Source organism: Nyctibius grandis, chromosome 1 (assembly GCF_013368605.1).
Source record: "Nyctibius grandis isolate bNycGra1 chromosome 1, bNycGra1.pri, whole genome shotgun sequence".
Classification (NCBI taxonomy): domain Eukaryota; kingdom Metazoa; phylum Chordata; class Aves; order Nyctibiiformes; family Nyctibiidae; genus Nyctibius; species Nyctibius grandis.
In genome coordinates this window covers 20427998-20443077 of record NC_090658.1, presented here as the reverse complement: position 1 = coordinate 20443077, position 15080 = coordinate 20427998, and the positions used below count along the sequence as shown (strand labels likewise).

The following is a 15080-nucleotide window of genomic DNA, read 5'->3' as shown; positions in this document are numbered from 1 at the left end:
GATGGCAACTCAGAAATGTGCTTGGTGAGAACCATTTGTGCATGCAGACACTCAGGCACTAGGGAAAACTAAATGATAATACTGGTTGGAAATTTTTATATTTGCCTCTTTCGCCTCACATCACAGAAATTAGAGGTGACACTGTAGATTTTTTCCCTTCATCATTATATTTTTAGAGACAGAAGCAACACTGGGAGATCAGAAGGAAAAAAACCTCAAAACTACTGAACCAGAACAATAGCATGGTAGACAATGAGTCAAAACAATTTTCAAATGCAAGGGAAAAATAATAAAAAAAAGAAAGTGACTACTGAGCACTAACGATAGGCTGTAATCAGAAACACTTATCTGGAATTGTCAGGCACCCTGAGCCTGCCCCCATTCAGATTTTGAAAGAGAAGACTCTCAATGAGACTGTTGCTAAATTATTGCCTCTAGTTTTACACTGCTCTCCTGCTAAAGTAGGACAAAAACTGAGCCTAAATTTATCTTAATCTTCCCATATCAAGTGGGTCAGGAAGACCCACAGAAATGAGAGAAGGATTTAAATCATCTTGCAAAATCCAGTTCTTATTGAAGTGTAGTGCTGAATGTCAAGATGTAGCATATTGCTAATTTTTTCCAGGGTAACAGAACAGGGAATAAAGCCTTTAATCAGGAGCAAACTTTACCTGATAGAGCGAATAACCAATACTAAGCAGAGCTTCTCCCATTTTCTTCTGTCTTCTGCGGTTCTTCTGCATCAAGCCCACCAGTATAGTACAGCACGGCTCATTCAAACTCCCTTCGTGGTCATCATCTGGTTCATCCAACCGGATTTTAAACTGGGGATTGGTCCAGTATGTTGCTAAAAATTCCCAAGGCAAGGCAAAAAGAAGGAGATTTTGTTGTCATTGTAACCAAGATGGCTGTCACTAGAATTACAGAGAATATCTCTTTGGAAGGACTTTTGCCTGGAGTTTTTCCAGCCTTTTCCACTACATTATATGGTTTTATGTTTTCACAGCTACGTTGAGTATCAGCTGGAGCCATGGCAAATCAAAGCACCAAGGTATTTCCTGGGGAGTAATGACCAACAGGGAGGAGCTGATATCGTTAATTCCAGCTAGTCATTTATCTCCAGGATCTGTCCTTGGCTGAGGCTGTTATTGTTGCAAGAGGACCAAATGCCAGACAGCCTCTCCAGAGGTCTAACCTGAAAATGAATGGGAAAAAACACTGCCACTGAACTGTGACACTTTCCCGGCTTACCCAGCCCTTCAGAGGATTACTCCAGTCAGTAGCAAAAGCCGTGTAAGCAGGAAAAGCAGACAGAGAAAAAAAAATTAATACAGCCATGAATTAACTGCCTAGTGGGTTGATAATCCCCAAAGAGGAAATAACTGTGAACTTGATCTTGGCTTAGGTTGCCAAGCTTTTTCTTACTATCTAAACCCTGCAGAAAGACCTGCACCTCCAAGCCCTTCCCACCGAAGTCCCCTCCCATTCGCAAGCATTTATTTTGATTGTTTTGATGGTATTTCACCAAGTGCCCACTTGGCTGGGTCTCCACCTTGGTAGTTCTGGCAGCCCCCAGCAGTCGAACCCCGTCTCCACTGTCCATTAAACAGGGTTAGGTCCCATTTATTGACTTCATTGCTTGTCAGCGTGTCAGGAGTCAAGTTGCAGATCTCAAGGCGGGTGAACTGCCTTTGAAAATCTGAAAATGCCATCCTGGTGTACAAAAAGATCAGGGTTAGTCCATCAGCCTGCAACAGTCAAGGCAACTGCAAATGGATGTGTCTCCCAAAAGGGCAGCAAACATCAGTACTACAGAGCTGCCCAAAGCCCCATTTAATTGAACTCTGAAACTTGGAACTGGCTTTTGAGAAACAAAATTTCCCACTCCCTGAATCAGCTGTATCTGCTGGAGATAGTTGTTCTCAATAGCTGTTACACATTATGGACTCAGTCATACTATTTTCTGTCATCCCCAGCTGTGGGCAATCCCTCATGGATCATACTTCATAAGTAAATTCACTAAAATCAATGGAACAAAATGTGCAAGGAGATGCCGTTTAATGGGAGTAAGAGCTGGCCTTTATGATAGAGTCACTCTGTAGAAAAACAACCTCAGTTTGTGTTTTGCTTTAATTATATCATTAATGGTTTTTTACCATTCCTAGTAGGTTTGCATGAGTGACAGACCTTGATCACTTCATGCCGCAAGCAGAGGTCTGTTCTCATTTCTCAGTGCCTTATGGCCCATATAGCTGATTGCACTGAAAAACGGTGGGCGTTTATATTTCCAGTCTTGGACAGAGTGACATGGATTCCGTACTGATCCATTTAATCAGCTAACTGGGATGGGCTTTCCATTAGGTCTGGGTAAACAGACTCTTCCCAAGCTGGTAATCTAAACTTTTTCATTAGTGTGTAGTATTTAGGCAAAAAAACAAACCTCGAAATATAGAGCAGCTGAGGTTCATTCTTGCCACTTCATTAATTTTATTACCATCTGGTCTCTATATTTTGGATAAGCACTGAGTTATGCAAGCTCTAATAAAAGGTAATATTTGAATGGGGAGGGAGATAAACAAGAGGCTAATAACGCACACATGTCGTTATTAACCCCCCTGGTGCTGGCAGTTTCTCTCCACACAACTGAAAGGACGGCTTAAAAAGCATACATGCACATAAAACGTCCAAAAGATTAAGCTAACTGAATAATTCTCACCAAAACTCTCCATCATCTACTTGTTTATCCAGAGCCTGTTTTTGTTTGGGATCAACATAATTCCACTCAGGAGCACTGCAGACAAAGCACAAAAGCAAGCTGTTCAGTTGTTGTATTTCATTCTACAACGAGATCAGAGATGTTTGCTCTGTCTTCGCTTACAGCTGATAAAGGAGTATGTATTTCTCCAACAACTAGACCTTCTGCCCCTCCCAACGGCAGTACACATTGCAACCTGACTATACAGGGCTGGAATCAGACTGCAACCGTATTTGCAATAAATAAGCCTTAAACTGAATCATCACTGCCAGGTGCCAGAATGTACAAGCATTGCAGACTGGCTGGGTTAGGTAACACGCAGCCTGGAAGTCAGGCAGAGCTTCTCCATTGTAAAATAGGTACGACAAAGTCAGGGTATGGCATGTGTGCGTGCCTGAGGCACCTTGTCTTGGGGCTGAGCAAAGCAGCTCTAATCAAGGTAAGAATAATTCTGATGTTTATCTCTATTTTCTATCCTTAAGTATTATACAACATCAGCACTGGTACTGCAGTCAGTGAGGACAGGAAACCGAAATCTCAGAGTGTTGAATGAAAAAAATATATTGTGGTCCAAATGAAAGTAAAATTTATGACCCTTTAAATTTAAAAATAAAAGACATGTTGTCACTCCCAGACAGTTTCTGATAGATTTTCAAACTTCTAGGTCCTTAGCTTAGTCAACATTTTTTCAAGATTCTCCAGTAGAAACCAAATACTGGTCTGATTTAGAGCCCAGCAACCTTAGAGTTTAGGCAGAGGCAGAATGGTTTAGCCCTGCTGTATTTCCCAGGAATAGGATTGGTTTGCATATCTTACTAAGGTCCTGGCACCATCGGTCCGATCAATCTGAGAAAAGTCATCTTGCAAAATGACATGGATATGGCTTGCATTGGCCTGCTCACGTTTAAAACGTGCCCTGTTCTCTCTTCTTAGAAAGCTCTGCCTGAGGCAGGGAAGAATGTCCCCTGGGCAGAGCGGATCAATATCTAACCTTGCCAATAGATTAATAGTGTTTTATTCCTACTGATTTAGTACCTCTCCTAAATGTACTTTGTGACTGGATTAACTGCATAGTCCCAATTTCTTTTTTAAAAGATACCAAAATACACTGAAGAGAGAGAGGCAGGGGCATATAAAAACCTACTTGTCACTCCAAGCTCCAGTCCATTCCACTTCACCCCAGGGATTTCTAAGCCTCACTAGTTTCTCTGCCCGTCCTTGGTAATATACCTAAAAGATCCACAACAAATAGAGCCTGAGCACTTTCTTTATTCCAGTCATCATGGGGCAATTGCTTTTCAGACAGGATAAAACATGATCTGTACTTGAGTGATGCAGTCCATTAAAATTTGCAATAGTTAAAAGACAGCTAGACGCCGTCCGCCCTTATTTTACATTATTCTGTGCCACCAAGTGAGCCATTGGCTGCAGCACTCACCATTTCATGTAAAGACAGCCACCTGCAAGGAAAAACATCAGCTACAAAACAGCAGCATATCTACATCTTCAAAAGCAGGAGACATCGCACAACACAGCAAGGCTGGAAAGAGGGTATTTGGCATGGACATCTCTGTAATGATTCCAGTTTCAGAGCAGCAGGAGTATCTAGGGCTCACTGTGAAGGTGAGACTTACAGAGGAGCTCACAAAAGATGCTTTTACTCCTTTCCCATTAGTACTGATTTGCAAAGTACACGCTCCAGCTTCATGTGGTACAAACACGTGGGGAAATGGCTGCCTCCTCTCCTTTTTCTCCTTTCTGTACCCTCCATTTCGGTAACAGCTTAGTCCACCTTTACCTTTTGTATTCCAGTTTGTTGGTACAATGCAAGTTGCAGACTGCACAGTATACTCTATATAACTACCAGTACAGAGCTTCTGACCTGCCTAAGCACTGCAGGTACTTTCTTTTTTTTGTAACAGGGTGCATAAGTTAGCAACATTTTTATTTGGTCAGTCACAGGTAGACATCAGAAAGTTGAAGGCACTGCAATATTCCAACCCCAAGCTGTTGTGTATGATGGTCCTGGAGAGGCTGGCTTACCTCTTCTGCTCCAGTGACAGAGTAAGCGTGTCCCTTTACCAGCTTCAGACTTGTGATTGCTTCTATTTCAGCTGCAGTAGTTATCTGGGGCAATAAAAGTATACATATTTAGGACTATATATTGTGTATGAACACAGCTTTCATGAGCAAATTAATATGGGGGAAGATATCCAAAGTGGTATGCACAATGAATATCAATATTCCTTATGCAAAGTGTATTAAATAGAGGTGAGATCCACAGCAGAAGTTCACCTCCACAGTTTCATACCCCTAAATATGCAGTCCTAGCACAGCAGAGATTCAAGACTGTACAATGAAATCTAAATCTAAATCCAATTCCCAGCTCAGATAACAGACCCAGTCACCTGCAAAGACACGTTCATGTGAACTCAGCTCCAGCCTGCCTCAGTTGAGATCCAGCATATCAAAATTTGAATTCTGGTAATCCTATATGCCATGAACCAGGATTTCAAATAAGATAATGAAATGGAATGTGCAAGGCAAATGTACATGTACATGCACATGTTTCCAAAACATGTACAAACATCATCTGTAACCTGAGAGAGTTTGTATTACAGGTGTCAATAATCTTTAGGATTGAAAACCAAAGCCAGAACCAGACTACAGGCTACAACCAAGTGTCTCAAGGAGTTTGTCTTTGGCAGTTGAGTGTCTGGAGATGAAATTACACAGAATTTGAATGAGAAAAGATACTCAGAGAATGAAAACGGAGTTCAGGAAGAGCAGTCCCCAGTTCATGGCTCAAAGTATCATCACAGGCTGTCTTGTAAAAAGGGAGGCATGATGAGAGTTGGTTATTTAGAACCTCGTCCAAAGTTTTTATAACTGAAATTAATAAAAGTTTCCCATTAATTGTAGTTTGCTTTTAATTCAGACCTTCCTACCTATGTCTAACTTTGGTCTGACCTTTTGTTACAGTACGGTCCAGAGCCCTGAGAAGAGGGGTGAGGATAGTAAAGCAGCCGCAGTCTTACATCAATGGAACAGCCAAGCAGCGACCCAGCTCTCAGAGCCTTCTGGATGATCTGGTACAGGTTCGAAGGAGCCCTCCGCAGCTCATAGGACTCAGAGATGCCTCCAGTAAAATCCTCAAAGCCCTCCATAGTGGAGCCTCCTGTGAGAGCTTCATAAGAGCCGTTCAACCTGTGGGAGATGACAAGAGCTATGTAAGGGGCCATCTCCACCTCTAAAAAATGGGTGGAAGGGAGGTTTCGTTTGAGTGAAGTGAGTTGTGTCTAACGCCACAGCCACCTAGGCAGTCAACTTCTGCATGCCCAGGAGCACTGCCTCCTGCTTAGCCGCCTTACTTGGCATAGGCCTTCTCCAGCAGTGCACTCCAGAACTCATTGCCTTCCTCCGAGTGCACGAAGAGCAGCTTCCCATTCTTGGTGGGCAGCCTGTCATCCACCACAACGTCCACCCACTCCCCGTACTGCCAGAACTGATGAAAACAAGAAAGGAAAAGATGATGAGGGCTGGTGGGCACATAATAGCTCTGCACTAGCACCTTCCTACCCCTTCACTTGTCATCAGTTCCCCCTAGGTAAGTCACTGTAAGGTTTCATTCCCATGTTGGACTCCTCTCCCTTGTAACAGAGGCAAACTCTTCCCGTCTTCATGAAGTACAGAGCAGGCTTCTTAATACTGTATTAAAAGTTTGCTGATAGGTAATATGAACCACAACTTCTTGCACATAACTGCTGGAGCAATGTCTGTGCTCCCTGCAGAGCTTACATGGTGGAGAGTCCAGAAAGGTAGTGCACAGACAGGATAATCTGAAGTCTTTTCTTGTCTACTCTTTTAAGGCCTAGTCCATTGGAAAAAAAATCCAACGACCCTGTAAAAATGCTGCAAGGAGAGGTCACCCAAAGGGGAAGAACTCAACAGTGCTAATCCCTTCTGAAAATAGTGTTAAATGTGTGAAACATTGCTAACAATATTTTTTGGCCTGAGAACCTGAAACATTTGATGTAAAATTTGATGCAGTCCTGAAAGGAAAGGAAAAAAGATAATTTACATAATAACCCCTCTGATGAGATGAACTGGTGGAAGGGATACATATATGCTCTATAACTTCTCTCCTCACCAAAACACCTCTTTTAGCTTTGCAGGGTGAATCCGCACTGCTCACACCTGAGCCTAACTTCTAGTCAAAGCAGGCTGGCTCAGTCTCAGTATGCCAGGTCTGCAGGCAAGGAACTCTAGACAAAGTAGTGGGGGGGGAAGGGATGGAGGAGGAACTACGTCAGCCTGAATTGACTCTCAACATTTGGCAGCGACGCAGCTTGTCTTGACTCATGTGGCATGATGGTTTGGCTCAGTTTACAAAACCTATATAACTCACCAAAGCCCTATCAGCTGTAAGACAGCAGAACCTAGCCAGTGAGCAGGTGCCATTTAACATTATTTAACTCTGTTCTTCTTTTGTTCCTCTCTTCCCCCCACCAATTTCACTTACACACTGTAATTCTTGAATATTTAGCCTGTGCCAAACACACAAAAAAGCGCTGTTTTTAGCTAAATACTGGCATTTTCCTCTTTTATTCTCAATACCCTGATCATATAGGTACCTGGAAATGAAAGATCCCAGCATAGTCCTTCTGGAAACTCTGAGCCTTGGGAACAACGCGGTACAGAACATCTGGATTCAAAGTGAGAGACGCAATGGCAGCTAGGAGCCAGCAATCGCCTAAAAACACATATGTAACAAGGCAGAAAGGTTCATCAATAAATAGTGTTTTGCCAAGCTGATCCTTACACCATTATGTCAGGCTTCCACTTCGACTAAAATACCAGCATTAAGTGCTTTGCAAGGTCCTGCCAGACTCAGTATTGGTTCAGCAATTCATTCTTGTTTTGTTGTGTTATTTATCTCTTTTGTTCATTTTCCACTCACCCAGACTGCATAGGAATCTTGGGGCCTCTGAGGCTGATCAAGGTGGTAATTTCAATGGTCTCGTTTGGTCTTTGTTATTTTGATTTTTTAATGAAGCTGTGAAAGCAGGCTGCTTCATCTAAGCTTGTTAATGTTTTCAGGAGACCAGGAACGTAGCCAGAGAGAGAAGGCATTTTCCTGGGTTGCAAAGCCTGGCTGGGCAGTACAGAGTTAATGACCTGCGATACTTTAACTAGGCCTGAGCTACTACACCTGGGAGAGGCAAGGGCTTAGAAGGTGTTCAGAAGAGGGCAAAAGCTCTGGATTGATAGAAATGTGATGGGACTTCCATTCCTATCTTTTGGAGAAGATTCGATGGATAGCAGGAACACTTGGGTGTCTATTCCTTCTTAGCCCTTTCTTTGAAGGTCTGAATTAGAACCAGCACTTAGAGCTATTACTACAGATTTGCCCATGAGTCTAATGGAAGCTGAAGTCTCCTGGAAACTCTTCAAGGAGATGAGTCCTTTCTCTGGCTGACTCCTTATCCTGGAAAGGATGGGCATGCCCAGCCCTCACTGGAGGCTATGTGTCTCACAGCTGGAGCTGTTTGCTGAGTTGGTTACCTGCTTGTTGTGGATTGGAGGTTGGGTAAGTGGAAGCCTCTATCACACCAGAGGTAGTGTCCCTGGGAAACTCAGTGACTCATGGGTTTCTTACAGTATTTGCATACTGCAAACAGCAGGAAGAACTTTTGTGATTCTTTGTTATTTTTGAGGTGTGCAGAAAGTCTAGGAAAACAAAGCTGTTCTGAAGGTACTAATGTTTTCCTAGTTCCCTGTGGATTATCTGTGCCAAGACATAGTTTCTTTGTGCAGGTGCATATTCTGCAGAAGGAATTGGCGTAACAGCTCTTGCTTCAGTGGAAATAAGATAAGGAGAAACCAAGGAAAGAGTTCAATCTGTAGCTTGACTGAATACCTTGGAGCAGCAGTTAACTCTTTATATTGACTTAAGATTTACGTTTTAGAGCCATGATTAATATAATTTTAAAGGTAAGATACAAGAACTTGTCTGATGCTGTGTGCTGTCTCCTGTCTTTACCCCACTGGGAGGTACCTAGATGCCTCCTATGAGCTGAACAAGAAACAGCTGTTCCCAGTTAGGCAAAGAGTGACTTGAGAAACACCTGTAAAGAAGTGCCCCTGGTGTGATGACCTGTAACCACCTGAGCTGGCTGATCAGATATGGGTGCAAAAGCATGATCCACCCACTGTGCCAGTCGAGGCATTTCCAATGAGGAGGGAAAACCTAGTATTAGTATGTAAAGTGCCACTTGAGCCTTCCTCAAGGATTGCTTTGTGTCATCTTGGCTGCTACAGTAAGGGAAGAGCATTCAAGCTGGAAGGGGGTAGAAAATGGCTGGATTACCTGCTTCTCCCTATGCACCTGCATTTCTTATGAGAAGAGCTTAAAAAAAGCTTGTCCTCATCCTACATAAGTAAAGTTTGAAGAGGAAGTTGCAAGGCAGGTTAAATGCTACTTTGCAGAAAAGCTGTTTGAGCCAAGAGCTCTTACTTGAAAGGTAAGATCTCCCTTGCAGATGATAAGATATATTAAAATAAAAGGGTTATGAGATGTTTAAACTAGAAATAAGAAAAAGTTGCTGCTGTACATATAGAAGATAGAGTCCAAAAGCCTCAGCCTCTAGAACAACTATGAGTAAAAACCTTCTTAAGCTCATCTTCAACCTAATTATTTTACAAATTATTTTCTACTCTGTGGGAGAGGGCTCGACTCACTGGCCTGGAAGGTTCCTTCCAGCCTTAGGTACCTATATACAAAATAAACAAAATTAGGAGAGCACAAGGTGGGGAAAAAAAAGGCTTTAAGAACCTCCTCTCCCAAGAAAATGTAGCTACAGGAAAAAATGAGACTGAGAACACTCAGACATGCTTTGTACCCGTTTCTTTGAGGCTTTCCTTGGTACAGGTTTATGCCTTATGCCATTATAATTTCTGCTTTTCCTTGGAGAGGTAAAAATCATGGCGGTAAGTCTGGGGAGTGGTTATTCAGAGGAGGAAGATGAAAAGTCTTATAAAGTTAAAACTGAAGCCCTCATTTTTTTTCAGCTATCCCAGATTTTCTTGCTGCCCTGTCTATTCCTGGTCTGCTGGGAAGTACAGAAGACTGTTTCTGAGAAGGTGGCAGGGTGGGGGTCCTGGTGTCCCTGTTGTGTCCCTCCACCCCCAGTGAGACCAAAGAAGGTCTGTAGGATAAACAAGTTGGTGCTCTCCCAATGTGTGACACCTGGGAGGGTTTCCCCTTCCAGGCCAGTTTTTTACTTCCAGTGAAAGGGAAACTGCTCTAGGTTTTGTTGAGGATGGTGTATGTTTGATGCACAATTAGGCAGAAGAATCAGTGAAATGAGAGGAGTTTCCTTAAATATGTTATTTACTTCCCTGACTCAGAACTAAACAATTTCAGAATCTCATCCCCGTAAGATGCCAAATGCACCGTGAAATCCTTTACAGCTATCTTACGGTATGAATTAACTCCTTAGCATCTGGCTGAGTGAGTGGGGTTGGCGCTTCTGCCTCCCACAAATGCACCATGCCATCTAACCTCCCAGGGAAGCATTAGGGGCAAATCTGCTTAAAGCACACATGGAAAGAATTGTATTGGAAGAATTGTAGTGGTGAACTTGGCCTTAAAAATAGCTATGCCTGCCTTCAGCAATGCAGAGTCCTGTCTCTAAACCTTACTTGGAGGCCTAATATCTTTGTCTAAGCTTGTGGCTGAACAAATACTGACCATGCCCTCTGAAAGGAACCAGCTGGGAATTCGCTGCTGGGCAGTAACTTGATGAGAAGGAAGGTTTGCATGGGGTGCCTAGATGCAGATGGTTTGGATCCATCTTTATATACAAGCAATGCTTTACATTCAGGTTCCTGTGATACTGGCTTTAACACAAATTAAAGAGGATGCAGGAATGGGGCTCTGAGCAACTTGGCTAGTGGAAAGGTGTCCCTGCCCATGGCAGAGGAGTTGGAACTAGATGGTCTTTAAGGTCCCTTCCAACCCAAACCATTCTATGATTCTATGAATCTGTCCATACCAAGGAGCTTCCAGTATGGAGCCTAAACTGCACAGGTTGCCTGTTATCTTCTTGTACACCACAAAGGGATCCTGGCCTATTAATGAGGTTTCTCAACCCTACTGTGTAATAAACTACTAGCTCTAAAAAAGCACAAGTCGACAGTACAAGTTCCTTTTTCAAAGTTCAACATCATTTTGCCAGCAGCATCTTTCACAGTTTTATTTGTGGTTGTGCCTACAGTATAGTGCAGCAGCACAAGCTCCCCAGAAAAGCAGCTTATGCAGCACCACTAAAACTTGTCCTGATTCAGCTGCAGGTTATAAGTCATCTTTCAAACTGTGAGAAAACTACTTGATTCCCTTCCTAAAAAGTGAATTTTTGGAGGGAAAGGAAATGAGGCTGATTGGCCAATGAATTAAATATTTAATTGGAATATATTTCTAATACAGTTATAGTCAGAAAAATGACAATATCAAAAAACATTTCTGCTCACTACATGCGTTTGAAGTTCTAGCCTTTTAGCTTACAAAAATAAATTTTAAAAAAAGTCTTCTCAGCATTAGCCCTGCAAGGCTAAATCACCTATGGGCACATACACTGCTTTCTGCTCATTCTCATATTTCATGAACAAAAGTTTCCAACGAGTGCCAATTACAGTGTTTACTGCGGCTGCTGAATGTGCTAAAAAGAAGCCAGCTTGATTCCTGGATCTGAAGTCATTTGTGAAGTTGGTAAAGTCCATTTATTTTTTTTTTTATTTGAAATAAGCAATTCTGACCTTGAGTTTGTGGTAGAAAGGGTAAACATGAAACCTAGCTCTATGTGTGTGTGTACATATATATACACACACAAGATCCTGGAGAATTAGTTTGACTATTAGTGTACTTGAAATAAAATCACTCGCTGCTCACTGATGTACCGAGATGGCTTGTCTTCTCAGTGCTGTGCAGGTGCCTCCTGGTTTACAGAGGTAATCAAATTGCTGCAAAGAATACCGAATCCTTGGTGACCTGGGAGGTGAGCAACTCCTTTGTATTGATGATGTTTACCCAAGCATGCTGCACTCACAGAGGCCATAAAATAAATGAGAAATTTGATTAGTTTCAGTTGCTACAGAGCGGCGCTCAGTTTCTTTTTAGCTACCATCAAAGTGTCTGGACACAGAGCATCTAAACTCTTCATTGACCTGGTGATGGGGGGTTTAAGTCAAAAGCCGAAGTTCAGTTCCAAGATCTAACTGGGCAGTACAGAGGCATTTCTGTCCTGACTGTACTCTGGCTTGTTGCTATTTCAGCAATGGCTGGTGTTCAGAAGGGATGCAAATACAGCGCTGTGGCTCTTGCTTCCTGGTTGGTCAAGCAGATTTGACTCAGATGTAGTCTCTGCTGGAAGCCCTTCTTCGGAGCTCATAGTACCTGGGCCATCCTACCAGACATCAAGGAAACACTGACCCGAAAGCTTTATAATTTCTGGCAGTGCAGGCTGTTCCTGCTTTGAGATTTCTAAAGGCTTCTTAAAGTTTTCTATGGAAATGAATTAAGCTCTTGCAGCTGTGAACAGAAAGGCAAAGGAGCACCCAGCAAAGGAATGGCCTTTCTTCTCTCTGGAGTCTCAGGAATTGCCAGTGAATATACTTTTTGAGATCTATGTGAGCTATCTGCTAGAACAAGGATCTCGAATACCCCTGGGTACATAGGACTGAACATCAGAAGGGCCATATATTAATGTCTATAGCAAAATAAGTGAAAACCCCATAGTATTAAGCACTCTCCTGCTTACAGGAGCTCCCAAGGCTCCCTCAACAGGTATCAGATCTGTCTTAGAGCTACCAGGCTTTGGTTTGTTCTCCAACCTACTCATAACCTTTTCAAATCTGCCCGTAAGACAAGACGCACACAAAGCACATGTGGGGTGGGCTCCTCAGCTGGTGTGAGCTGGTGCATCTACGCTGGCTTCAGGGGACTTCTCTGGCTGACAGCCTAAGCCAAGGGAGCTGCAGTGCCTGGAGTACCCTCTGAGTCTTCAGAACAAAAGATGCCCCATGAATATAAATGGTGTGGATCTGGAAAGCTAATATTAAACTGAGAGAGTTTCAGTATGTTTTATATTCTTCAAATTAAATTTATGACACTTGCTTCTTAAGACCTTCTGCAAATAATTCTGGGGTTAACTTATTCAGATAGCTGCAAGAAAACTTCATAAGTCACCTTTAATAACTAAGACTATGTGACTGCATTTCAAGTTGTTACTAGGCTACCAAAAAGATCTGGTTCAAAGAACATTCAAAGTATTTCAAGTCTTTCAAGTTCCCATCAAACTTCCCAAGCTGATATTCATCTAGCTTACGCTGTTGTCAAAGAAATAAGTTTAATGGAGTGAGACTAACTCTGGGTTTTCTTGTTCCATTTGTTCATATAAACCCAGACTTGCAGTGTTATTTTTAAAAGAAAAGAAACATGTCAGAGAATATTATTAAAAATAGGCTCTATTTCCCTAAAGGACTTGTTAACAGGTCACATACATGACTTACGTAAATATGTAATCAGGGTCTGTTTCAATAGAAGTGTTTTACATGAGGGCTTTAGTAAAAAGGACTTTGATATTCAAGGTATTGGATCAAATACCAAAAAAGCATAGTATGCCTCAGAGATGTAAAGCAAATACCTGAACACTAAAAGGTAAGTCCCATGCCTATATTCTGAAGTTTGCTTTTGTGGAGGGTCAGCCTGTGTAGAAGCAATTCTAAGCAGCCTTGCAGAAACAAAAGTGGATTGACTTTTTTGAGAGAGAGAGAAAAGGGAGCTCCTAACAAAAACAGAATCTGATTTTGGGGCTTTTCTTCTAGGTTTAGGTGTAGCTTTCAGGACTAGCACTTGGGATACTGCCCACTGAAGGATGGCTTGAGAAAGCCCAGAGCCAGGCACCGTCCCCAGATTCACAGGAGGCTTTTGGGCCCAGTTCTGTTGTGACCACTATTTGATGGATTTTGGCACTGCTCTTTGATGAAAGCCTATTTAGCACAAAGCACTGGGACTCCACAGAGACATTCAGGAGGTGACAGAAATAAAAACGGACTCAGTGTATTTGCATTCAATTTCTAGGCTTAACACAAATAATGCATTGACCTCTTCTAGTTTGAGAGCAGGTAATATTCTTCAGTCCTTCAGCTTGTAAACTGTCAAGGAAAATGAGGTTTTACTTCAGGCATATGATCTTTATTTTTTTTATGCTATTATAGAAACTTCCCAAATTGGGGGTGACAAGAAATGTCGCTTTTACTACTTATCTGAACCATTCTCCTAAAATACAGTAAGTGATTTCCCCATACTCTGTTCCAGCATCCACCGAATAAATATCCTGGAGCAAGTATGTGATTGGGCATCTTATTTTTAGCATTTGGAGCACGGGACCACACACCAGGGAATTTTTTAGCAATTGCTTTAATGGTGCTGTGTTTACAGGACCAGCATTGGTATTATTTATTGCCAATGACTTGCAGAAATTGTTTGAATCTCATTTGCACAATGGATGGGCTAGAAGACCAGTAAGGTCAGGAGTACTGCGGTAAGCAGCATAGGAGGGAGAAAGGCTGATTTTCCTGTGTCTAATCTATCAAATTCTCATTACAAGAGTTTCAGCCTTCTCACCTCTATATGTAGTCAGGAGAGGTTGCTGCTGCTGTCTTTTGGAACTGGATCTTATCAGGAAGGCAGGCAGGGAAAGCAGCTGCTGCAGCAGCTATTCAAAGGGGGAATAAAGCCCCCTCACAGCTCCCTTCTGGCTGCTTGCATAAAAGCTCTGTTTAGACAATGCCAAGCATTGGAGAAAAATGGGTAAGAAAGTTTTTCTATGATGGATCTCCAGGAGAGGATGAGTGCTGCCTGAGAGACATCTCGTCAGCATCAGGCCCTAATTCAGAGAGCTGAGCAACGCTGCCTTTTCTGGTTATGTTTGTACAGCGTGCCCAGTTCCTGGTCATAGAGTCATAGAACCATAGAATGGTTTGGGTTGGAAGGGACCTTAAAGATCATCTAGTTCCAACCCCCCTACCACAGGCAGGGACACCTTTCCACTAGACCACGTTGCTCAAAGCCTCACCCAACCTGGCCTTAAACACTGCCAGGGAGGGGGCATCCACAACTTCTCTGGACAACCTGTTCCAGTGTCTCACCACCCTCACAGTATAGAATTTCTTCCTAATATCTAATCTAAATCTACCCTCTTTCAGTTTAAAACTGTTGCCTGTGGTCACTCCTGTCCCTGCTTGCAGAGCTACACCAAACACC

The 15080-nt window shown here is 42.6% G+C and overlaps 1 protein-coding gene across 1 annotated transcript in view; it reads right to left on the bottom strand.

Moving 5' to 3' along the window:
* LOC137671474 (calpain-8-like) overlaps positions 1-15080 on the bottom strand; it is a 32848-nt gene that overhangs the window by 14021 nt on the left and 3747 nt on the right. The window contains exons 3-10 of the mRNA XM_068415077.1: positions 7390-7508; positions 6127-6260; positions 5794-5962; positions 4799-4882; positions 3900-3985; positions 2717-2791; positions 1553-1713; positions 672-847 (exon numbers count right to left, since the gene is read on the bottom strand). Coding sequence (XP_068271178.1) covers positions 672-847; positions 1553-1713; positions 2717-2791; positions 3900-3985; positions 4799-4882; positions 5794-5962; positions 6127-6260; positions 7390-7508 — 1004 coding nt within the window. The remainder of the gene's footprint in view (positions 1-671; positions 848-1552; positions 1714-2716; positions 2792-3899; positions 3986-4798; positions 4883-5793; positions 5963-6126; positions 6261-7389; positions 7509-15080) is intronic.